The sequence below is a fragment of the Triturus cristatus genome, chromosome 3_2 (assembly GCF_964204655.1).
Source record: "Triturus cristatus chromosome 3_2, aTriCri1.1, whole genome shotgun sequence".
In the NCBI taxonomy this organism is placed as follows: Eukaryota; Metazoa; Chordata; class Amphibia; order Caudata; family Salamandridae; genus Triturus; species Triturus cristatus.
The window spans coordinates 1,121,218,789-1,121,244,247 of record NC_140584.1 but is presented as its reverse complement, the minus strand read 5'-3'; the positions used below and the strand labels follow the sequence as shown (position 1 = coordinate 1,121,244,247).

The 25,459-nt window shown below is 49.3% G+C and overlaps 1 protein-coding gene across 4 annotated transcripts in view; it reads left to right on the top strand.

Moving 5' to 3' along the window:
• LOC146859224 (uncharacterized) overlaps nucleotides 1-25,459 on the top strand; it is a 121,099-nt gene that overhangs the window by 41,519 nt on the left and 54,121 nt on the right. For all 4 annotated transcript variants that reach the window (XM_085646962.1, XM_085646961.1, XM_085646960.1 and 1 more), the window contains one exon: nucleotides 16,013-16,033. In XM_085646962.1, coding sequence (XP_085503088.1) covers nucleotides 16,013-16,033 — 21 coding nt within the window. The remainder of the gene's footprint in view (nucleotides 1-16,012; nucleotides 16,034-25,459) is intronic.

The following is a 25,459-nucleotide window of genomic DNA, read 5'->3' as shown; positions in this document are numbered from 1 at the left end:
ACACGTAAACCAGTGTATAGAAAATGTTACATAAGGCAAAGGCGACTTCAAGTTGTAGGATTCACATGTCATTCATACTGGTAGGCATTTTTAAAGAAAATCAGGATTTAGGACATAACACAGTGGTTAGCATTGACTTTAACACTAAAACTTTATTTCCATTCAAATAAGCCTTTTTAGCAGCATCAGGATAATGAAAGACTGGGAAAAAACGTGAGTTATTAACTTGTACCATGCAGTTTGCAAACATCTTTTTGATGCCTGTTTATAGGTCACTGCTAGATCACGATTGTCACTTATAAACTGCACAGTAACTAAAGAATCTCTGTGACAAAAGCAGTAACCCACTGACCTATGCAGATAAAATACAGTTTTTAAAAAACATGCAGGTACACGTTCTTTGCAATAGGCATAGTAACCCTCTGTACTATATTAGATAAGTCAAAGCTGCCACTGGACAAAACTCTCATCTCTTTCCAGCAGGAACATTAATCACTGGCATTACCTTGACACTTTTATTGTTGCTTCAAAACTTCCAATTATACAAGGAACTTTGCACTGCTTTTAAAACTGATGCCAGAGGACCCCCTGGGAATGTGTCACGGACCCCTAGGGGTCCGCGGACCACAGTTTTGGAAACACTGCCTTAGGCCATATGAGGGTAGGCTGGAATTTTAACCATTGTCGGCAGCTCACATTATCTGTCGGTTGTATTTAGCTTTAGGTTATTCTTCTCCATGTTTTTATGACCCGGAGGCAGTCATCAAGTTTTAAATTTTAGAAGTCTTCCAGACAAGCCATTTTTTAAATGATTTTAAATGATTTGGAACAGGTGAGGTTGAATGATTTAATCAGGTTTGGTAAGCGGGTTAGGTAGAAGTTGAATAATAGAGGGGAGAAGATGAACCCCTAAGAAATATCACAGCGATGTGTGTGAGGAGCCATGTGAAGGCTGGTATCAACTCTAGCTCACAGCCACAGCTGAGAGAGCAATAATTCAATGGGCATTAACTGAACTCCCTTCTTACCTTTCACACGTGATATGTCAAACAATGATTTGCTGCATGAAAAGATTTCACAACTGTATGGAACATTGATGATATCATGTTGTTCTTGAGGCAACACATTTCATGTTGTTTCCTATTCCTGATACTTAAGGGTGTCAATATCTAAACCTACTAGCCACTGAGGTGAAATGTGCAATCAGGAAACTCCAAATTCCAATATGCCATATTGCTTTGATCAGCCTATTGTGCTGGGACAGAGTCATCAAAAGTCATCAAAAGTCAGGTGTGACTTACATTTGATTGTCCTTTCCCCACCCTACACCGGACTGTTGTGAAATATAGCCTGGTGAAATAATGTATCTGCTCTAGAAATGATTATTTTGTGTGCAGGAGCCAGATTGTGTAGGTTAAATCACCTATTGCAGAAGACTGCAAATACCCTAACTAGCTAGTGAGAATCTGCAATTCCCTAATATAGCCTGTCATGTCTCAAAGGGCTTGTGTAACAGACTGATTTAATATCTAGATATCTGGATCAACACACTGAGGATTCATCTCTGGAACCAAATATTGTGGAAACCATGATCATGACATCTGAGGCTAAAAACATTTCTATTACAATTGACCTTTCTAGACATATTGGAAGAACATCAACTAATATTTTCTGATTTTTATATATTGTAATATGAAATCTGTGTAGTATGAATCTCCTTTTTGAAATTTATTGACACCTTTAAAATTCTGTTTTATCTTTATCTAATTTATGGCCATAGTAAAGAAATTGCTGTTATGAGGTCCTATGTAATAATATACTAAATGCATAATGCTTGGTAAACATTTGGGGTAGCATTTTTATCCTTCCTAGCCAGAGCTTGCAGCTTCTTTTTACAGTGATCGATCTCCATTGAAATACTTTGGGCTCCCAGTACTGATTTGCACCCTCTACCCGGCTGCCCTTCTGCCATTGGTGGTGTACTGTTTGTGCTGCCTTGGACCTTGCCCACCACTCACTTTAACTCCTGGAGGTTAGTCCTGTAAGTTGATGTAGAGTACCTATTTGCAGAACTTATTTTTCTTTCCATACGATAATGTTGCACAGTGTCCACTTTTTAAAGGAAAAGAAATAATCTTTATAAAAGTACTCATCTGAATGATTTTTCTCTGATGTTAAATCATCTATAAAGGTACTTGCCATTTTTTAATTAGTGTAGATCTCCTTCTCTTGTTGTCATATATTAATCATTGTGTGTATTTACAAATGTCCTGCACTTCTCTGCGTTAAGCCTAGCGATGCGCGTTCACACTATACCCTAATAGAGCACTTTGGGATTGCATAGCAAGCTGCTGCTCAAACATAAGCGAACCCCTGGACTCTTTACATGGTATATCAACGTATTGATATAGCACATAAATAGAAAGCTTCCTACACTCCACCACAACACAAAGAGGTGGTAATCAATACACGATCCACCACAACACAAAGAGGTGGTGTTGGACTTGGCCCTTTTCCCTGAGTTTTTTTTCGTTTTTTACTTCTCCCAAGATGGCTGCTACAGACTCCTACTACTGCAGAGTGGTCTTTATTAGTAGCACCCTAGCTGCCAGGAGTTGGCTGGGACCCCACAACAAAGTTGCGACACCAGCCCGCCTTTTTTGTCCCATAGGTAGAATGGGGAAGCTCCTGGAATGTGCTGGAACCTTCTAGAAGGGAGGTGTGGTTTTACTTTTGCCGCCTTGGCTAGCGGTCACCTGACCTAGGGCTACTTAAGTGAGGGAGGGAACTTTTTCTAGTTAGTTGGCCAGTGGGGTAAAGCAGAGCTGGAGAATCCATGCAGGAGTTTTAGGCGGTAGGGCCTAGCCAGGGACTTATGCCTCTGAGAGTGACAGGGCTTAGGTGCTGCCTCTTAAGTGAGTGAGGGATCCTGTAAAACTCACTGATCTTGCCCAGCAGTAGGAGGACCCAGGGAACCTCTGCCCAGCCTGACTAGGAAGGACCTAGTCGTCAACACATTCCCTACCCCCAAGGAACAGAACCCCCAAGGGCGCCAGAGTCATCGGCGCCACAAGAACTGAATACTGAAACTTCATGACAAAAGCTGAATACTGAAACTTCATGCCAAAAGCTGAATACTGAAACTTCATGCGAAGACTGATTGCCTGACTGCTGGGGATCAACCAGGTACTAGCGCTGTGTCCCCTGCGCTCCCAAACCTGGCCTGGGATCCCCCGCGTTAATCTCCCGTCAAGCACAGAGCAGGCAGAGCTCCCGCTCAATTTGTGACCCCCCCTGGCGCTAGGACCAGCAGCGCGATCACCGCCGCGGCCCGGAGGCCTCAGGGACCTGTCAGTGCTAAGTCGGGGCCCGCGGAGAAGCCGGGGCCCCTTCGCTACCGTCGCAGCGTTGAGAGGAGGAGCGAGTGGCAGTGACGTGTCCCGCGCCGTGGCGCGCATCAAGCGAAGGGCCCGGAGCGGAGCCGGACGACGAGACAGAGGTAACCCCCGGGGGCTGGGAGGTAGCGTGGCCGTGTGAAGGCCTGGGACTCGCCCCCCTGCTCCCCGGGAGGCTTGGGAAGGCCCCGGTGCGCCCCCTGCCGAGTGGGAGCAACACCGCACGTAGAGACTGTGACTTTCCCCCCTCCGCGGGAATCCTTCCTTCCCTCCGGACTTCGAATTCCCCCTCCGTGGGATTACCCTTGCCTGGGGACTGCCGCCTGCCTGACTCACAAGTGCAACGCGCTCCGTGTACGAGTAGCGCTCTATCTTCAGGTTGTGCTCCCAAGTGCCATGCGCTCTGTGTACGAGTAGCGCTCTATCTTCCAGTGGTGTTCTTTAGTGCAAAGCGCTCCGTGTACGAGTAGCGCTCTATTTTCAAGTGGTGTTCTTAAGTGCAATGCGCTCCGTGTACGAGTAGCGCTCTATCTTCAAGTTATGTTCGTAAGTGCAAGGCGCTCTATGTTCGAGTAGCGCTTTATCTTCAAGGTGTGTTCATAAGTGCAATGCGCTCTGTGTACGAGTAATGCTTTATCCTCAGGTTATGCTCAGAAGTACCCAAGGTTTTATATATAAGTGTCGCGCTTTATCCTCAAGTTAGGCTCAGGAGGGCTCAATGTGCTATGTATGCGTGTAGCGCTTTATCCTCAGGTTATGCTTGGAAGTGCTCAATGTATTAGATATACGTGTAGCGCGTTTTCCTTACGTTATGCCCAGGAGTGCCTAATCCTTGATGTAGAAGAGCAGCGCTTCAACCTCACGTTATGCGCAGGGGTGCCTAAGGTTTGATGTATACGAGGAATGCTTTACTCTCACGTTGTGCTCAAGAGGGTGCATATGCGCTATGCTCAAGGTATACGAAAAGTGCTTCATTACCAGGTTATGTTCATGCGCATTTGATTCCTTGTAGAAACCAGTAGCGCCGTGTATGCAGGCCCTGGCCCGCAGCACTAGGGAAGCCCATGCTAAAGATCTGCAGGGATTGCTGAGGTAACCGTAATGAAATGCGGTAATGCAAATGTTAATGTGTACAAGTTGAGATCTATTGCCATCTAAGAAACTGCGCGTGCTCCTTTGATTAGATAAACCTGATTAATTTGCATTCACCATACTGTGTGGCGTCCCTTATTGTGGGCGTTTACTGCTTCAGAGGATGTGTGTGTTGTATGGTCGCTTAACACATAGGCCTTTGGGTGCCCAGCCGCTCGCACCACGCTACCCCCATAGGACCTGGTGACCCCCGGTCCTACATTGGTGGCAGCGGTGGGATATTAGGACCTGTGACCATGCAGCACCCTTCCATGAAGCGGAGGGCGCCACAATTAAACGCCTATTGTTTTAAAGCTCTGAAACCATTGATTGCTGCATTTATTGATTCCACTGTCCAGGCTGAGAGTGTAAAAGAATCCTGGTGTTGCCGGTGCCACTAACCTCAGTTCCAACGAGGCTCAATCCACGGGAGCGACGATAAAGTCCCCACTCTCCTCCAACCACAGTATGTATGGGACCCTCACTTAAATCTCCACACGCATAAACTGATTTGAAGAGATGTGGGGATGAGGTATCTGGAGATGTCGAATGTAAATTCCCCAGGCGACTGTACAGATAGGGTCTTTATAACAGGAAGGGTGACAACCTATAAAAAGAAGAATAGGATAATTACAATATGTGTTCCTTCCCCTATTCCTGACTGAACAGTACTACTAAGCGTGAGGTATAGAGGTATTTGCTCTCCGAAAAATAAAAACCACACTCACCAATATAATATCTCCTGAGGAATAAAGGCAGCCTCCAGATTCAGTTGTCGAATGAAGGAAGGACATTAGAATCCAATTGTAGCATTAAAAGTCAAAACACAGGAAGGGCAACTGAAGTCCAATAAGGCAAATACCTGCCCAATGTGCCAAATGAAATGCTGGTTTCTGTCCTCCTATATTGAGCGTTACTTATCAGGGGTGAAGATTCGTAGCTCCCAAATATACAAAATCAAACAAATAATCCGCTCGGGAAGCGAACGTAGAGATACAATGTAGCACCAAAGTTCAACCAAAGCACTCGGGAAGCGTGCGTTGAGCGATACAATGTGTTTGTTGAAATTGAAACAAAACCAATGATCGCGTCTCGTACCTTGAGACGAAATTGGAAAAGGAAAAAAAAAAGAACTGTCCGTTTCCTTTGTTTTTTGGAATGATTTCTTAAACGACAAGGCTGTCGGACCAATACTGGAAACGCAGAGAATCCGGAGTTCGTTGGTCGCTTCAATAGTTCAAAAGAGCGACGCTGGTCGTATCATATGCTAATATTCCCGTGAACTTCAGAAGTGGATATTTTAAGATATGCACAGTCTCAGTACAAGGAAGTGCGAGTAGAAGGTTTCTCGTTCACGGAACTTCGCCACAATAAGAAGGTATTTGACAGCAGAGAACTCGCGTACTGGAGACACCCGGTCGAAATGCGAGTCCCGAGAATGTGGTAACGAAGATGCGGCGTTCTTCATGTACCGCTTCAAGGATTAGGGAAACAAGGCGGGAAACAAGGCAGGAGAAATTCAGGTTCAGAGCTTCAAAATAGCAGGATGTACACAACGTGACTCGAAAGCCAAGCAACGGCTTCCCCAGCTGTCGTGCCTTTTGAAGGTTAGGGAGTATCCACAAACTCCGCCTCGAGAACAACGTTCAGGGACCGTCGGAAAAGTGCAGCAATTTCTCAAAGAGCAAAACCTCTATATCGTCCTCCCTCTACACTGTATGGTGCAACATGCTTGGTGTCTAACACCTAGTTAGCTTGCAACTGTCACCCATATCCTAGGAATTTCTTCCTTAGTATCTAGGTCCCCACCTGTCACAATGGAATTCCGGTTAGCTGACCTCGAGGGGTACTCTGTAAAGCAACTGAGAGAGTTCGGGCAGGGGATGGGGTGCCTGGGGTGTGGAAGGCCAAAGGACCGGAACTCCGCACCACCATCAGGGCATGGGTAGAGGCCCACCCAGAGGGGAGAGAGGATGAGGGACAGGAGGCGCCAGATGCACCTCAGGAGGAGAGCGCACAAGAAGTACTAGACGTTCTTAATGTAGAAGAGTCTGAAGGTGTGCCACCAGGGAGACGTTCTGGGGCCAGTAGTAGGACAGGGTCTAGGAGGAGCGTGTCTCCAGAGGAATACGAGGACAGAAGGGAGGAGAGGCAGTTAAAGTGGGAGCTGGCCAAATTGGAACATGAGAGAGAGAGAGAGAAAGGGAAAACAAGAGATGGGCAATGGAGGAGAAGAGGATGGCGCACGAGCTTTGGCTGAAGGAGTTGGAGCTGCACGCCCTCCAGTTAAATGCGTCCAATAAGGACAATGGTGGCAGCGTACCAAGAGATCCCCAGAAACCAAAGTTACCCAACGATGATATCGCCAGCGTGTCTGAGGAGGCATTGGTGGGTGACCCTGAAGGAGATGGTGCAGGGATCTTCCAACCCAGCGAGGTGGGAGAGGTTGTGAATAGCCCAGCTAGGTCCCAGGGAAGAGAGAGGGTTGTAGGGCCTCACGTCCTATCCATAGGAAGGAGTGAGACGGGGAGGTGTCCCGAGGTGCCCCAACCGCAGTCTCAGGGCCTGGAGAGTTCCGCAAGGGAGCCCCAGGTTGGGAGCCTAGGCTGTCCTGATGTGCCGCTCTGTAAAGGGGAGTTTCTAGTGTCAGGAGGACCAGGAGCGACTGTAATCAGAGCTCCTGTGGTTCTGGGGTTGGCACAGTCGCAGGGATTAGATCCTGGGCTGGTATGCCAGGTTCAGGGGTTGCCTGACCTGGCGGGTGGGCACCTGTTAACACTGTCCCCCCAGAATTGACTTTCAGGGGTACTTTTCCAAGTGGGAGAGTGCGGAACTCTGGAAGGGGGTGCAGAGGGAGGAAGGTCTCGCCTCAGGCACCGGCACAGCCTAAGGGTTTAGACCCTAGGTTGGGGAACCAGTTGAAGGGTCAAGGCCCTAGACTGGGGAGAGGGTGGTGGTCTGGGGGTGCTTCGCATGGGAGGAGGGTGAGGAACCCCAGAAGGAGAGGTAGGGGGAGGAGAGCCTCGCCCCTGAGGGCTGGTCAGCCTGAGGGTGCGGACCCCAGGTGGAAGGACCAGTGGCAGTTTGGGACTGCAAGGAGGAGTAGGGGAGTGGTCAACGGGCACTCCAGGCCTGGGGCTACTGCCCCCCACTCTGCGAGACCACAAGGGCCAGAGACATCTGGATGGCCTAGGGGCCGGTCCTGGCCACAACCCGCGAGGGAGCCCAAGTGGGGTGGTTTTGTTGGTCCAGGGAGGTTTGAGAGGGAGCCATCGGGTTCCAGAGTGGAGGAGAACCCGCGGGTGCTCCTGCAGTTGCGGGCCTGCGTCCACCTTTTCTAGCCCCAAGCAGGGAAGACCATCAAGGCATTGATCGGTCTACCCTGGCTTTTGGCTGGAAGGGGGTTGTGTTGGACTTGGCCCTTTTCCCCGAGTTTTTTTTCATTTTTTACTTCTCCCAAGATGGCTGCTACAGACCCCTGCTACTGCAGAGTGGTCTTTATTAGTAGCACCCTAGCTGCCAGGAGCTGGCTGGGACCCCACAACAATGTTGCGACACCAGCCCGCCTTTTTTGTCCCATAGGTAGAATGGGGAAACTCCTGGAATGTGCTGGAACCTTCTAGAAGGGAGGTGTGGTTTTACTTTTGCCGCCTTGGCTAGAGGTCACCTGACCTAGGGCTACTTAAGTGAGGGAGGGAACTTTTTCTAGTTAGTTGGCCAGTGGGGTAAAGCAGAGCTGGAGAATCCATGCAGGAGTTTTAGGCGGTAGGGCCTAGCCAGGGACTTATGCCTCTGAGAGTGACAGGGCTTAGGTGCTGCCTCTTAAGTGAGTGAGGGATCCTGTAAAACTCACTGATCTTGCCCAGCAGTAGGAGGACCCAGGGAACCTCTGCCCAGCCTGACTAGGAAGGACCTTGTCGCCAACACATTCCCTACCCCCAAGGAACCGAACCCCCAAGGGCGCCAGAGTCTTCTGCGCCACAAGAACTGAATACTGAAACTTCATGACAAAAGCTGAATACTGAAACTTCATGCCAAAAGCTGAATACTGAAACTTCATGCGAAGACTGATTGCCTGACTGCTGGGGATCAACCAGGTACTAGCGCTGTGTCCCCTGCACTCCCAAACCTGGCCTGGGATCCCCCGCGTTAATCTCCCGTCAAGCACGGAGCAGGCAGAGCTCCCGCTTAATTTGTGACCCCCCCTGGCACTAGGACCAGCAGCGTGATCACCGCCGCGGCCCGGAGGCCTCAGGGATGTGTCAGTGCTAAGTCGGGGCCCGCGGAGAAGCCGGGGCCCCGTCGCTGCCGTCGCAGCGTTGAGAGGAGGAGCGAGTGGCCGTGACGTGTCCCGCGCCGTGGCGCGCATCAAGCGAAGGGCCCGGAGCGGAGCCGGACGACGAGACAGAGGTAACCCCCGGGGGCTGGGAGGTAGCGTGGCCGTGTGAAGGCCTGGGAGTCGCCCCCCTGCTCCCCGGGAGGCTTGGGAAGGCCCCGGTGCGCCCCCTGCCGAGTGGGAGCAACACCACACGTAGAGACTGTGACTTTCCCCCCTCCGCGGGAATCCTTCCTTCCCTCCGGACTTCGAATTCCCCCTCCGTGGGATTACCCTTGCCTGGGGACTGCCGCCTGCCTGACTCACAAGTGCAACGCGCTCCGTGTACGAGTAGCGCTCTATCTTCAGGTTGTGCTCCCAAGTGCCATGCGCTCTGTGTACGAGTAGCGCTCTATCTTCCAGTTGTGTTCTTTAGTGCAAAGCGCTCCGTGTACGAGTAGCGCTCTATTTTCAAGTGGTGTTCTTAAGTGCAATGCGCTCCGTGTACGAGTAGCGCTCTATCTTCAAGTTATGTTCGTAAGTGCAAGGCGCTCTATGTTCGAGTAGCGCTTTATCTTCAAGGTGTGTTCATAAGTGCAATGCGCTCTGTGTACGAGTAATGCTTTATCCTCAGGTTATGCTCAGAAGTACCCAAGGTTTTATATATAAGTGTCGCGCTTTATCCTCAAGTTAGGCTCAGGAGGGCTCAATGTGCTATGTATGCGTGTAGCGCTTTATCCTCAGGTTATGCTTGGAAGTGCTCAATGTATTAGATATACGTGTAGCGCGTTTTCCTTACGTTATGCCCAGGAGTGCCTAATCTTTGATGTAGACGAGCAGCGCTTCAACCTCACATTATGCGCAGGGGTGCCTAAGGTTTGATGTATACGAGGAATGCTTTACTCTCACGTTGTGCTCAAGAGGGTGCATATGCGCTATGCTCAAGGTAAACGAAAAGTGCTTCATTACCAGGTTATGTTCATGCGCATTTGATTCCTTGTAGAAACCAGTAGCGCCGTGTATGCAGGCCCTGGCCCGCAGCACTAGGGAAGCCCATGCTAAAGATCTGCAGGGATTGCTGAGGTAACCGTAATGAAATGCGGTAATGCAAATGTTAATGTGTACAAGTTGAGATCTATTGCCATCTAAGAAACTGTGCGTGCTCCTTTGATTAGATAAACCTGATTAATTTGCATTCACCATACTGTGTGGCGTCCCTTATTGTGGGCGTTCACTGCTTCAGAGGATGTGTGTGTTGTATGGTCGCTTAACACATAGGCCTTTGGGTGCCCAGCCGCTCGCACCACGCTACCCCCATAGGACCTGGTGACCCCCGGTCCTACATTGGTGGCAGCGGTGGGATATTAGGACCTGTGACCATGCAGCACCCTTCCATGAAGCGGAGGGCGCCACAATTAAACGCCTATTGTTTTAAAGCTCTGAAACCATTGATTGCTGCATTTATTGATTCCACTGTCCAGGCTGAGAGTGTAAAAGAATCCTGGTGTTGCCGATGCCACTAACCTCAGTTCCAACGAGGCTCAATCCACGGGAGCGACGATAAAGTCCCCACTCTCCTCCAACCACAGTATGTATGGGACCCTCACTTAAATCTCCACACGCATAAACTGATTTGAAGAGATGTGGGGATGAGGTATCTGGAGATGTCGAATGTAAATTCCCCAGGCGACTGTACAGATAGGGTCTTTATAACAGGAAGGGTGACAACCTATAAAAAGAAGAATAGGATAATTACAATATGTGTTCCTTCCCCTATTCCTGACTGAACAGTACTACTAAGCGTGAGGTATAGAGGTATTTGCTCTCCGAAAAATAAAAACCACACTCACCAATATAATATCTCCTGAGGAATAAAGGCAGCCTCCAGATTCAGTTGTCGAATGAAGGAAGGACAGTAGAATCCAATTGTAGCATTAAAAGTCAAAACACAGGAAGGGCAACTGAAGTCCAATAAGGCAAATACCTGCCCAATGTGCCAAATGAAATGCTGGTTTCTGTCCTCCTATATTGAGCGTTACTTATCAGGGGTGAAGATTCGTAGCTCCCAAATATACAAAATCAAACAAATAATCCGCTCGGGAAGCGAACGTAGAGATACAATGTAGCACCAAAGTTCAACCAAAGCACTCGGGAAGCGTGCGTTGAGCGATACAATGTATTTGTTGAAATTGAAACAAAACCAATGATCGCGTCTCGTACCTTGAGACGAAATTGGAAAAGGAAAAAAAAAAAAGAACTGTCCGTTTCCTTTGTTTTTTGGAATGATTTCTTAAACGACAAGGCTGTCGAACCAATACTGGAAACGCAGAGAATCCGGAGTTCGTTGGTCGCTTCAATAGTTCAAAAGAGCGACGCTGGTCGTATCATATGCTAATATTCCCGTGAACTTCAGAAGTGGATATTTTAAGATATGCACAGTCTCAGTACAAGGAAGTGCGAGTAGAAGGTTTCTCGTTCACGGAACTTCGCCACAATAGGAAGGTATTTGACAGCAGAGAACTCGCGTACTGGAGACACTCGGTAGAAATGCGAGTCCCGAGAATGTGGTAACGAAGATGTGGCATTCTTCATGTACCGCTTCAAGGATTAGGGAAACAAGGCGGGAAACAAGGCAGGAGAAATTCAGGTTCAGAGCTTCAAAATAGCAGGATGTACACGACGTGACTCGAAAGCCAAGCAACGGCTTCCCCAGCTGTCGTGCCTTTTGAAGGTTAGGGAGTATCCACAAACTCCGCCTCGAGAACAACGTTCAGGGACCGTCGGAAAAGTGCAGGAATTTCTCAAAGAGCAAAACCTCTATATCGTCCTCCCTCTACACTGTATGGTGCAACATGCTTGGTGTCTAACACCTAGTTAGCTTGCAACTGTCACCCATATCCTAGGAATTTCTTCCTTAGTATCTAGGTCCCCACCTGTCACGATGAAATTCCGGTTAGCTGACCTCGAGGGGTACTCTGTAAAGCAACTGAGAGAGTTCGAGCAGGGGATGGGGTGCCTGGGGTGCGGAAGGCCAAAGGACCGGAACTCCGCACCGCCATCAGGGCATGGGCAGAGGCCCACCCAGAGGGGAGAGAGGATGAGGGACAGGAGGCGCCAGATGCACCTCAGGAGGAGAGCGCCCAAGAAGTACTAGACGTTCTTAATGTAGAAGAGTCTGAAGGTGTGCCACCAGGGAGACGTTCTGGGGCCAGTAGTAGGAAAGGGTCTAGGAGGAGCGTGTCTCCAGAGGAATATGAGGACAGAAGGGAGGAGAGGCAGTTAAAGTGGGAGCTGGCCAAATTGGAACATGAGAGAGAGAGAGAAAGGGAAAACAAGAGATGGGCAATGGAGGAGAAGAGGATGGCGCACGAGCTTGGGCTGAAGGAGTTGGAGCTGCACGCCCTCCAGTTAAATGCGTCCAATAAGGACAATGGTGGCAGCGTACCAAGAGATCCCCAGAAACCAAAGTTACCCAACGATGATATCGCCAGCGTGTATGAGGAGGCATTGGTGGGTGACCCTGAAGGAGATGGTGCAGGGATCTTCCAACCCAGCGAGGTGGGAGAGGTTGTGAATAGCCCAGCTAGGTCCCAGGGAAGAGAGAGGGTTGTAGGGCCTCACGTCCTGTCCATAGGAAGGAGTGAGACGGGGAGGTGTCCCGAGGTGCCCCAACCGCAGTCTCAGGGCCTGGAGAGTTCCGCAAGGGAGCCCCAGGTTGGGAGCCTAGGCTGTCCTGATGTGCCGCTCAGTAAAGGGGAGTTTCTAGTGTCAGGAGGACCAGGAGCGACTGTAATCAGAGCTCCTGAGGTTCTGGGGTTGGCACAGTCGCAGGGATTAGATCCTGGGCTGGTATGCCAGGTTCAGGGGTTGCCTGACCTGGCGGGTGGGCACCTGTTAACAGTGTCCCCCCAGAATTGACTTCCAGGGGTACTTTTCCAGGTGGGAGAGTGCGGAACTCTGGAAGGGGGTGCAGAGGGAGGAAGGTCTCGCCTCGGGCACCGGCACAGCCTAAGGGTTTAGACTCTAGGTTGGGGAACCAGTTGAAGGGTCAAGGCCCTAGACTGGGGAGAGGGTGGTGGTCTGGGGGTGCTTCGCATGGGAGGAGGGTGAGGAACCCCAGAAGGAGAGGTAGGGGGAGGAGAGCCTCGCCCCTGAGGGCTGGTCAGCCTGAGGGTGCGGACCCCAGGTGGAAGGACCAGTGGCATTTTGGGACTGCAAGGAGGAGTAGGGGAGTGGTCAACGGGCACTCCAGGCCTGGGGCTACTGCCCCCCACTCTGCGAGACCACAAGGGCCAGAGACATCTGGATGGCCTAGGGGCCGGTCCTGGCCACAACCCGCGAGGGCGCCCAAGTGGGGTGGTTTCGTTGGTCCAGGGAGGTTTGAGAGGGAGCCATCGGGTTCCAGAGTGGAGGAGAACCGGCGGGTGCTCCTGCAGTTGCGGGCCTGCGTCCACCTTTTCTAGCCCCAAGCAGGGAAGACCATCAAGGCATTGATCGGTCTACCCTGGCTTTTGGCTGGAAGGGGGTTGTGTTGGACTTGGCCCTTTTCCCCGAGTTTTTTTTCATTTTTTACTTCTCCCAAGATGGCTGCTACAGACCCCTGCTACTGCAGAGTGGTCTTTATTAGAAGCACCCTAGCTGCCAGGAGCTGGCTGGGACCCCACAACAATGTTGCGACACCAGCCCGCCTTTTTTGTCCCATAGGTAGAATGGGGAAGCTCCTGGAATGTGCTGGAACCTTCTAGAAGGGAGGTGTGGTTTTACTTTTGCCGCCTTGGCTAGCGGTCACCTGACCTAGGGCTACTTAAGTGAGGGAGGGAACTTTTTCTAGTTAGTTGGCCAGTGGGGTAAAGCAGAGCTGGAGAATCCATGCAGGAGTTTTAGGCGGTAGGGCCTAGCCAGGGACTTATGCCTCTGAGAGTGACAGGGCTTAGGTGCTGCCTCTTAAGTGAGTGAGGGATCCTGTAAAACTCACTGATCTTGCCCAGCAGTAGGAGGACCCAGGGAACCTCTGCCCAGCCTGACTAGGAAGGACCTAGTCGTCAACACATTCCCTACCCCCAAGGAACAGAACCCCCAAGGGCGCCAGAGTCATCGGCGCCACAAGAACTGAATACTGAAACTTCATGACAAAAGCTGAATACTGAAACTTCATGCCAAAAGCTGAATACTGAAACTTCATGCGAAGACTGATTGCCTGACTGCTGGGGATCAACCAGGTACTAGCGCTGTGTCCCCTGCGCTCCCAAACCTGGCCTGGGATCCCCCGCGTTAATCTCCCGTCAAGCACGGAGCAGGCAGAGCTCCCGCTTAATTTGTGACCCCCCCTGGCGCTAGGACCAGCAGCGCGATCACCGCCGCGGCCCGGAGGCCTCAGGGACCTGTCAGTGCTAAGTCGGGGCCCGCGGGGAAGCCGGGGCCCCGTCGCTGCCGTCGCAGCGTTGAGAGGAGGAGCGAGTGGCCGTGACGTGTCCCGCGCCGTGGTGCGCATCAAGCGAAGGGCCCGGAGCGGAGCCGGACGACGAGACAGAGGTAACCCCCGGGGGCTGGGAGGTAGCGTGGCCGTGTGAAGGCCTGGGACTCGCCCCCCTGCTCCCCGGGAGGCTTGGGAAGGCCCCGGTGCGCCCCCTGCCGAGTGGGAGCAACACCGCACGTAGAGACTGTGACTTTCCCCCCTCCGCGGAAATCCTTCCTTCCCTCCGGACTTCGAATTCCCCCTCTGTGGGATTACCCTTGCCTGGGGACTGCCGCCTGCCTGACTCACAAGTGCAACGCGCTCCGTGTACGAGTAGCGCTCTATCTTCAGATTGTGCTCCCAAGTGCCATGCACTCTGTGTACGAGTAGCGCTCTATCTTCCAGTTGTGTTCTTTAGTGCAAAGCGCTCCGTGTACGAGTAGCGCTCTATTTTCAAGTGGTGTTCTTAAGTGCAATGCGCTCCGTGTACGAGTAGCGCTCTATCTTCAAGTTATGTTCGTAAGTGCAAGGCGCTCTATGTTCGAGTAGCGCTTTATCTTCAAGGTGTGTTCATAAGTGCAATGCGCTCTGTGTACGAGTAACGCTTTATCCTCAGGTTATGCTCAGAAGTACCCAAGGTTTTATATATACGTGTCGCGCTTTATCCTCAAGTTAGGCTCATGAGGGCTCAATGTGCTATGTATGCGTGTAGCGCTTTATCCTCAGGTTATGCTTGGAAGTGCTCAATGCATTAGATATACGTGTAGCGCGTTATCCTTACGTTATGCCCAGGAGTGCCTAATCCTTGATGTAGACGAGCAGCGCTTCAACCTCACGTTATGCGCAGGGGTGCCTAAGGTTTGATGTATACGAGGAATGCTTTACTCTCACGTTGTGCTCAAGAGGGTGCATATGCGCTATGCTCAAGGTATACGAAAAGTGCTTCATTATCAGGTTATGTTCATGCGCATTTGACTCCTTGTAGAAACCAGTAGCGCCGTGTATGCAGGCCCTGGCCCTCAGCACTGGGGAAGCCCATGCTAAAGATCTGCAGGGATTGCTGAGGTAACCGCAATGAAATGCGGTAATGCAAATGTTAATGTGTACAAGTTGAGATCTATTGCCATCTAAGAAACTGTGCGTGCTCCTTTGATTAGATAAACCTGATTAATTTGCATTCACCATACTGTGTGGCGTCCTTATTGTGTGCGTTTACTGCTTCAGAGGATGTGTGTGTTGTATGGTCGCTTAACACATAGACCTTTGGGTGCCCAGCCGCTCACGCCACGCTACCCCCATAGGGCCTGGTGACCCCCGGTCCTACAGGTGGTAATCAGTGCATGCTCAATCAAACCAAAAGAGTTGGTAATCAGTGCATGCTCAATCACAACAAAAAGAGGTGGTAATCAGTGCATGCTACATCTACCTATTAATCACTGGAAAGTGTATTGAAAGCACTCCAAGACACACACCCACATCCAATGCAGGTACTACATTATGATGCAAGAAGGATTTGAGGTACATAGGTCCCATGAGCAAGGCACATGCCTGCAAATGCCCACCAAGAGCTCCAAGGGTGAGTGCCGAAATGTCACTACACTATAGCAAAAGGGGATGTGGCAAGTAGTTACTTTCTGGGGTCACAATGCTCATTGTACTGGACCTGCTGATGAGTACACAGATTTTTCTAACGCAATGTTTTATCTTTATTTTCAGGAAAACTACTAAATGGTAGAGGTAAGGACTCCTTGCATGGATTATGTGAGAGCACTCAGTGAGAACAAGTAAAGCTTACTCTAGATCATTAGTCTGTTTCTAAAACTTTGACATGTGAAACCTATTGTAACACTGACTGTAAAGACTGTAGAAAATGCCTGATGCCTTAGCTTTCCTTATAGGGGTGGTAACACTTATAACTCTCCAGGGCAGATCTACTACCTTTTGGAAAAAGGCACATTACAACGCAAAGTAATACATTGCGTGCCATTTAGGCCTGGGCTAAAATTCTGTTCCGCTTGCGGAAATTGCGATAATTTGACATTTTCGCGTTCCGCGGAGAGCGCGAAAATGTTAAAATTTCCACAATCCGCGTTTTACCTGAAATTTTTTGCTTGCTCGCGCTGTAAAATAATACTTTCTCTCGTGCGTGCGATCGCCTTACCTGAATCCCCGCGTTCGCCGACAAGTTTTCCCGATCCGGTCGCATTCTCCACGAGATGTTGGATTGTTGGAAGCCATTTGCGCTGTCTCGCGACAGTTCGCGCCCGCAGTGACGTCATTCGTTGCGCGATCACGTCTTTCTTCTCGCGATCATGCACCGCGAGACAAGTGAAAACAAGATGGCCACGCCCGTGAGCAACCACATGTGTAAGTTGGTGAGCCGCGACCATGCAGAAAATACCACGAACGGGTGGGAAAGACACTTCAGCATCTTTGCGATATTTCCGCGTGTTTGTGGAGATTTTTAACATTTTGCTATAATTTGCGAAAGTGAATTTCGCAAATACCGCCCACCCCTAGTGCCATTACAACGCGGTTGTTACAATGACCGTGTTGTTAGTACGCGATGTATTACATCGCAAGTCTTTACAACGACTTCCACTAGGGGGCGCGCTGGACTTAGGAATAGTATTATTTACTATTCCTACTAAACTTTACGCAACAGTGGGGAAGGTGTTGGGAATTAATTTCCAATACCACAATGCCCCCCAGTGGAATTTGTTGCAAAGAATTGCGATGTCCTTACATCGCGTAGGAACAATGCGGTTGTTGTAACAACCGTGTTGTAAAGGTATCGCGGTGTAATGACTGTGTTGTAGTGGTCATTTCCCACCTTTTGTCTTAAAACAGTGCTGCAACAAAAGTTGCTGTGTTGAGTCACAGAAAGCGATCATAACAGCATAATATCTACAAATATATAGTGCTATTTTCTCTATTCCATAGTGGCACACATTAGTTTTCCATGCACCGATGCACACACTCCTGCGCCATTGTGTAATATTGTGTGTGTGATGTCATGCATAGGCTTTTCTACAGGAAGGATAACCTTTCTGTACTAATTACTATTCTTGCATATATTTTAACCATTATCCTACTCAGTATGTGTGCTGAACGGTTCAGTGCACATGTACATTTGGAAAGGTTTTGAGAAATGAAAACATTTCACAGACCTTATGCCTGTCTTTAAGAGGCATTTATTTTTGGAGTAGAGCACTGTGTATTCTTTTGAGTATATCGGGCCTTGCGGTAAAATGCTGGGTGGTTCAATGGGACCACCCATGTACCACACATGGAAAGGCCCCTTGACAAAGTAGCACAAAAAAGTAATTTGTCATGATGTATGACTACTTTTCAACAAAAATCAAGACGCATCACCTGAGGATCTTGCCAGCTACCTGTTTTGCCGATTGGTGGAGAGCACGACCTGCATGCCCCAGAACTCTGCAGGGCACAAGCACCAGCTGCGGCCACTACCCTCAATCACCGGGGGCAATTTTTACTGCTCGTGCCTCCCGCTTCGCGGGAGACGCATCGCCTGTGGATCTTGCCAGTTACCTGTTTTGCCGTTTGGTGGAGAGCACGAACTACAGGCCCCAGAACTCTGCGGGCACAAGTACCAGCTGCGGCCACTACCCTCAATCACCGGGGGCTATTTTTACTGCTCACGCCTCCCGCTTCGCGGGAGACACATCGCCTGAGGATCTTGCCAGTTACCTGTTTTGCCGTTTGGTGGAGAGCACGAACTGCAGGCCCCAGAACTCTGCGGGGCACAAGCACCAGCTGCGGCCACTACCCTCAATCACTGGGGGCTATTTTTACTGCTTGCGCCTCCCGCTTCGCGGGAGATACATCGCCTGAGGATCTTGCCAGTTACCTGTTTTGCCGTTTGGTGGACAGCACAAACTACAGGCCCCAGAACTCTGCGGGGCACAAGCACCAGCTGCGGCCACTACCCTCAATCACCGGGGCTATTTTTACTGCTCGCGCCTCCCGCTTCGCGGGAGACGCATCGCCTGAGGATCTTGCCAGTTACCTGTTTTGCCGTTTGGTGGAGAGCACGAACTACAGGCCCCAGAACTCTGCGGGGCACAAGTACCAGCTGCGGCCACTACCCTCAATCACTGGGGGCTATTTTTACTGCTCGCGCCTCCCGCTTCGCGGGAGACGCATCACCTGAGGATCTTGCCAGTTACCTGTTTTGCCGTTTAGTGGAGAGCACGAACTACAGGCCCCAGAACTCTGCGGGGCACAAGCACCAGCTGCGGTCACTACCCACAATCACGAGGTGTATAATTTGGAGGCCGGAAGCCCGCTTCGTGGACGCGCGTGGGCGGCGCCGGGCTAAGCCCGGGCAAAGGGCGGGCCATCTGTGGCCGTCAGAGGCCAAAGGAGGCCGGGCTAGGCCACGTCCCGTTCACCTGCCCATGGCCCTAGTCGCCTATTGAAAATCCCAACGTATATGCCGGGTCACTAGTGGACTTACATCCCGTGCCGCTATTCAGGTGACTCTAATATAAACTGCATATATGACTGCCCCGGTATAATGTATATTGCATTGGGGTAGATTGCCTAAAAGCTGTGGGTTTTGTGTAAAGTCGGATCTGTTTTTGGTACAGCAGTCTTTCTAGTATTTGTGCATATAAAAGGAAGTGGCCCACGATAGGGATACCTAGTACCGATTTACCTGATTATGGTCAAAACTAAGAATTCCCAGTCGAGGGTGGAGGGAGGGGTAAAAGGGACTCTTGACGCCCTTATTATAAGAGCTGAATCGCTTCTAGCACATGAGATCCAATTGACTGAGCATAGACTATCATTGGATTCTCTAATAGCTAAGAAGCGATCCTCCTTGGGAAATATAGCTTCTTGCTTAATGCCCTGTGGAGGGGTGCATTTAACCCAACCCACTCTAGCCTATGTGACTCAGCCTGACATTTCTGACGCATCGACAATAGTTGATGTTAGCCTACAGGGGTATCTCACGATAATAGGCCCTACTGGGCCGTCCACTGGCAGCCAAAATGCAGCGAATGGAATGCACAGCACAGGAGATATTCAGATGGTTACCCAACAGAGAACAGCGCAAGGGGACGACTCAAGGGAGGGGTCCAGTGCCCAATCAGTAACAAGGGATGTCGACCCCACACGGAGCCCTAGTAGAGAAGTAATTACACGCTCTAAAAGATCGCAAGTTTTAGCGGGGCTTTCAGAGTCGGGTATACCACAACGATCTACTCGTGCTAGTAAATCTAGCCGAAAAGGGCCGGTAAAGTCCACCAAAGGTACCAGTAAGAACCTTGAGAATATAGGATGCCCAACCTGTCATAGTGCAAGAGGGACGGATGGGCCCCAAGAAATCATTTTAGCGTTGGAAAAAAAAATGGAACAGCTTTTCCTTCAATATTTGGGTCCAGTAATTACTAAAATCTCCAATATGGAAAGGATAATAAGCAGCCTAGCTGATAATAATAGGGGACAACCTACTGGGAATATCCCACAGGGGAGGGAGGAGGGGACCACAGCGGTCGACCGCAGGAAAAAGGATGTAATCAATATGGAGAACGCTCAGAGTGAGTATAGAGAGCCAAACCTGGAGCCAGAAAAGACTAGTAATAAGGATCTTTGCTGCAAGGCCTCAGGTAATCTACGAATCCCACATGATGTTAGGGATAGTTGCTCGGCACAAAAGGAGCCCAAGAAGACCTCTAAGAACAATAGTGTGGACTGTACCCAGAGCACTCCAGGTCTCCAGACATTAGATTTACCTCCGGCCTCCTGTCCTTACTCAATAGTGCTAGTAGGAGTACCGGGAATAAGTAATGACAGTGAAGAATCGGTCAGTACACTGATAAATAAGGCCTCGCACAGGATTCACAATAATATACCAGTAAGGAGATTTCAGCATGAACACATCCTTATGGCTAGGAGGGTGGCTTGGATTGGGGGTAGCGAGAAAAAAATTGCAGGTGACTGTGTCATTGTAAATTTTAGACACCCGGAGTTAGTCAAAGATCTACTTGATAACCGGCATGGGGAGAGTGAGAGAGGGTCTTGCATAAGGATGCTTCCACTGTATTCTTTTTACAGGGATAGCGCCCTTGAGTTTGGGCAGAGTTTGCAACGGCCATGGATAATTAAGAAAGTCAGGGAGGATATCACTCGCTTTGCTTTAAATAGATTTGCACCTCTCTCTAGCATTTCTGCCCTGGACGAACAAGATTGACTGGGGAGAACGGGGAGCGCTGAGGTCGAGAGAGAATTAGACACCCAATGGAATTCGGGAGACACAAATCGATCAGAAGAAAATGATCAGGATTTCAAAGTTGGTACACCCGTAGGGTTGGAGAGGGATGTGGAAGACACGTCCCTGAAAGTAACTTGCTCAGAGATGAGCCTCTCTCCAAGAAAGATAAGGGGAGGGACAAGTGGCCTTGATCTAACAACCACGGAGCTGAGGCTGACTTCCTGGAATATTGCAGGACTTGCAACTAAAATCCCTAACATAGAATGGCAAGTTTTTATCAAAAGGTACAAAGTTATCTGTCTCCAGGAAACCTGGGAGACGGATAACAGTGTGTCATTCTTGGAGGGATATAAACTGTTTTTCGTCCCGGCCCGTAAATCACCAATGGGCCGAGCCAAGGGTGGCTTAATCACGTATGTGGCATTGACGCTGCAAGGGAGTTGGCAAGATTTGGGGTGGGACTCTGGTTGTCTCCAGGGCATAAGATACATTACAAAGGGCCTTAAGCTTATTTTTATAAATTTTTATAACACGGGACAATCCATGTCAAACCTGGTGGAGCTGGAGGAGAGATTGACGGGGTTATACGATACAGGGGACTCAAGTACCCAGTTGATTCTTATGGGGGATTTTAACAGTCATCAGTGTCCCTATTTGAAATGGGAAGGAGGAATCTGGGACGCTTGCCCCTCTATCAAGGGATGGCATACAGAGCACTCCAGTGAGGGCATGGCACTAGGCACAATCTTGGGTAAGTTTGCCTTAACCCATATGATGGATTTGATCGATGGTGGGTCACCTAACACAATAACTCCCTCCTTTAAGGGACGGAGATGTGATTCTATCATCGATTCTATCTTTGTCTCTAATGCACTAATTGGTAGGGTTAGCTATTTTATGATAGTTCCTAGCGCATTTAGTGACCATAATCCGTTGGAATTGACAATAAGTGTTATTGACCTTTCCACTAAAGCGGATAAAAGGATCACTGTGGGACAGTATAAGGCAAAGGACCAGGGCAGGAGAATTAAATGCAGCAAGATTGATGGGATAGCACTCCACAGAGCGCTCCTTGCAAATAGTGACAGCCAGACTTGGAGGTGTCTGGACAGCACGGTAGAGAGGAGCAATCTGATCGCAGCGTTTGAGGGTACCGCCCAGCATATTGATAGTCTTTTGAGGAGTAAAACAAACATGCAGGTTGACCTCTGCCCTAGATGGTTCGACAAGGAATGTTCTAGGGCTCTCAGGAACTTGAAGCAGGCACTCAAAACAGTCCCAAAGGATAGAGGTACGATTGTTGACTGCAGGAGTCGGTACAAAAAGGCGATCAATTCGCGGAAAATCTTCCTACAATCCCAGGCCTGGGAGTCACTAAGAGAGGCTACGGAGTGCCACGACATGAATAGCTTCTGGAGGGTAATAAATGACCCGTGTTTTCAAGCCCCAAAAAAACCACAAGTGGCGTCCCATATTTTGCCAGAAGCTTGGGTTGCGCATTTTACAAGTCTATATAACCGGGGCAATCAAGAGACGCAGCAAATTCAAGATATAGGACTTCCCGAGGGTGACTGGATGCCTTTTACGGTAGTTGAAGTAAAGTTAGGAATAGATGGCCTGGTATTGAGAAAGGCGCCAGGGCCTGATGGGATTCCCTCTGATTTATTTAAAAGTCAAGCAGACCTCTGGGCCCCAATACTGACCAGGGTATTCAAGGCAGCCAGGGAGGTGGGCATGCCAAGATCTTGGTCCACTGCTGTTATTGTGCCAATTTTTAAAAAGGGAAACAGAAATGATCCACAATGTTATCGCCCAATATCCCTTATCGATGTCATGGCGAAAGTCATGGGGAGAGTCATTTTAAATCGTTTACTGGACTGGGCCGAGGAACATAATATTATTACTGACGTCCAGTACGGGTTCCGAAATGGGCGCTCTACTATAGATCAGTGCCTCAATCTTTATCATTTGGCGGCCAAATACACCCTGGCTAGGGAAGGCACCGTGTATTTGGCATTCATGGACCTCTCAGCAGCTTTCGACTGCGTTAACAGAACAAAGTTGTGGGAAATCCTGGGAGCTATAGGTATCGACCCAGGACTGATACAAGTCTTACAAATGGTACATCACAATACAACGGCACGGGTAAGATTCACTGATGATGGTGACCTCACGAAGACTTCCGGTGCCGGGGTGGGGTACGGCAAGGCTGTATCCTAGCGCCCTTTCTGTTCACGCTTTACATAAATGGGTTAGACAAGGCGCTGGGAGCACTGGAGGCAGATTACCCCTGCATTGGAGGAGAAGTATACCAGTCCTCCTATATGCAGACGATGCGGTCCTCTTGGCACGTACAGGAAGGAGTTTACAGGTCCTTATTATTGGATTTGTCAGATTTATGCCGGATTTAGATTTAGTGCCCAACCTTTCAAAATCATATATCATGGAAGTGGGCAAAACGCCATCCAAGAACAGCAGTTTTACAATAGGAGCCCACAAACTTGAAAAAGTAAAATTTTTTTAATTATCTGGGGATTGTTTTTGATAAAGATCTTAACTTCAAGCCACTAGTAAGACAGAAATGTAGCCAACATCCTAGCGCTTTGGGGTCAATTATGAATTATACGACCAGATTGGGCCGCTGGTCACCGCATGAAATAGCACAATGATATAGTTCGGTATGCTGTGCAAAGACCCTGTATGGGAGTGAGGTGTGGGGTTTCACAGATGTGGGAAACATCCAAATGGAAGAAGATAAGTTTTTGAAAAGGCTTTTGCAAGTGCCAAAATGTATACCCCAAACCCCAAGCCCTCGTCCTACTGGATCTGTCGGCCGCGTTCGACACGGTGGATCATGACATCCTTCTCCACCGTGTCGGGCAGGCGGGCATCCAGGGCGTTGCTTTTGAGTGGGTCAGGTCCTTTCTTACGGGGAGAACACAGGCGGTCCGCCTTGGCCCCTACACTGCTAAAAAAACTCTCACATCCTGTGGTGTTCCCCAAGGCTCTTCCCTTTCCCCGCTCCTCTTTAATCTTTACCTCCGACCACTTATTCAATCACTTCTGAAATGGGACATCGTCACTTATAACTACGCTGACGATCTCCAGATCATCTTCCCCCTCAACTCACCAAATGCCATCAAAACTTTTCATGGAGCCATGACTCATATCCAACTCTGGATGAACCAGAACCAATTGAAGCTGAACCCCGGTAAAACTGAGCTCCTACTTCCTGGACTCAGTTCCACCTACTGGGGTCCACAGTTCTGGCCTCCAGAGTTCGGCTCCCCCCCCGTCCCTGCAAAAACAGTAAAAAGTCTAGGTGTCATCATTGACACCGAGCTTTCTCTCAGGGCTCAGGTGGGAGCGGTGGTTTCCTCCTGTATGTTTCAACTTCGGAGGATCCGCAAAATCCGCCACTTTCTTCCCCCGGCAGCACTCACCCAAACTGTTATCTCGCTGGTACTTTCCCGTCTGGATTTTTCCAACGCCATCTATCACGGTCTACCACAATACCTGACTCAACGCCTCCAAATCGTCCAGAACCAGGCTGCCCGCTTGATCCATGGAACACCCAGATGGCAATCAGCTAAACCTTTGCTTGTGAATTTGCACTGGCTCCCGGTCGAGCGAAGGGCTGCCTTCAAGGTGGCTTGTCTTACCTTCAAGGCACTTCACTGCCCTTCCCCTGCTTTCCTGAAATCTACCATCCACCCTTACTGTCCTACACGCCATCTTCGATCCGCCCACCTTGACTTGTTGATCATCCCCAGGGGCAAAACTAAGAGATTCGGCGGACGCCGGTTCTCCCAGTTGGCCCCTGGACTCTGGAACTCCCTCCCTCTTTCTATCAAATCCTGCTCTTCTTTTCTCAACTTTAGGAAAATGCTAAAAACTTATCTTTTCCCTACCCCCACGTAGATTATGTTACCTCTACCTCCTCCTCACTCTGTTCTGTCTACCAGCGCCAGGAAGCTTCGGTGTCAGTGCGCTTTACAAGCAACACTTAACATAACATATACCCTCCTTCATTGCTCATGAGGAGCTGGGTATTGCCTATCTCAGTGATAAGGCCGCCCTCAAACCAATTACATGTTGGATAAAAATTTGGACAAACCCTGAGGCAAGCCTAAGTAGACTTATCTTAGAGGACTGTATGAGAGGGGACAAGGGGTCCCAAATACCATGGCTCAAATATGTAAGGGACGTCTTGACTAGTCTGGGCCACACATTTTTTTTTTACGAACCCCATACACTGGTCAGCAGACACAGACAAGGGTGTCATAAAGACAGATTTCATGCAGCATTTAGTTAGGGTTAGAGAGGACAGAGAAGGGCGGAAAATTACAGTAAGGTTATATCAGCTTACCAAATCAACCCCGGGCATGGAATTTTATCTTTCCAACATGTATAACAGACAGGATAGATTTTTAATGTCTAGATTTAGACTAGCTCTCTTGCACCATATCCTGTCGGTCCCAGCGGGTTTTGTACATGATGTAAGTTTAAAAGTGTGTTGCGGCTGCGATCTTAGATCTCCGCAAGACACCCTTCATTTCATCCTAATTTGCCCCTTCTATGCTCACCCAAGGTCTCTGTTTTTAAAAATAATTTTAAGACGTTCCAATATAAGACAGGCTAAAGTGGTTCTTCTATTTCTTAAACTTGCTTCTGATCCTTTCCCCCTATTCAGCACAGTACATTTTCTACGCCTGGCAGTTAAATTAAGAAAGACCAGAGGAGAGGATTAATTAAGTTGCCTCAAACATAGGGGGAAGGATTGAAAGATTTGTATTTAGATTGGTATAGTAAATTTTGCACAGAGACTCGTGCATTTCATGATCTCTCCTTCAATGCGATGGGGGAAACCCTACATGGCTAAATGAAGAGAGCATTGTACAGAATTGTCCCGGTTTTTA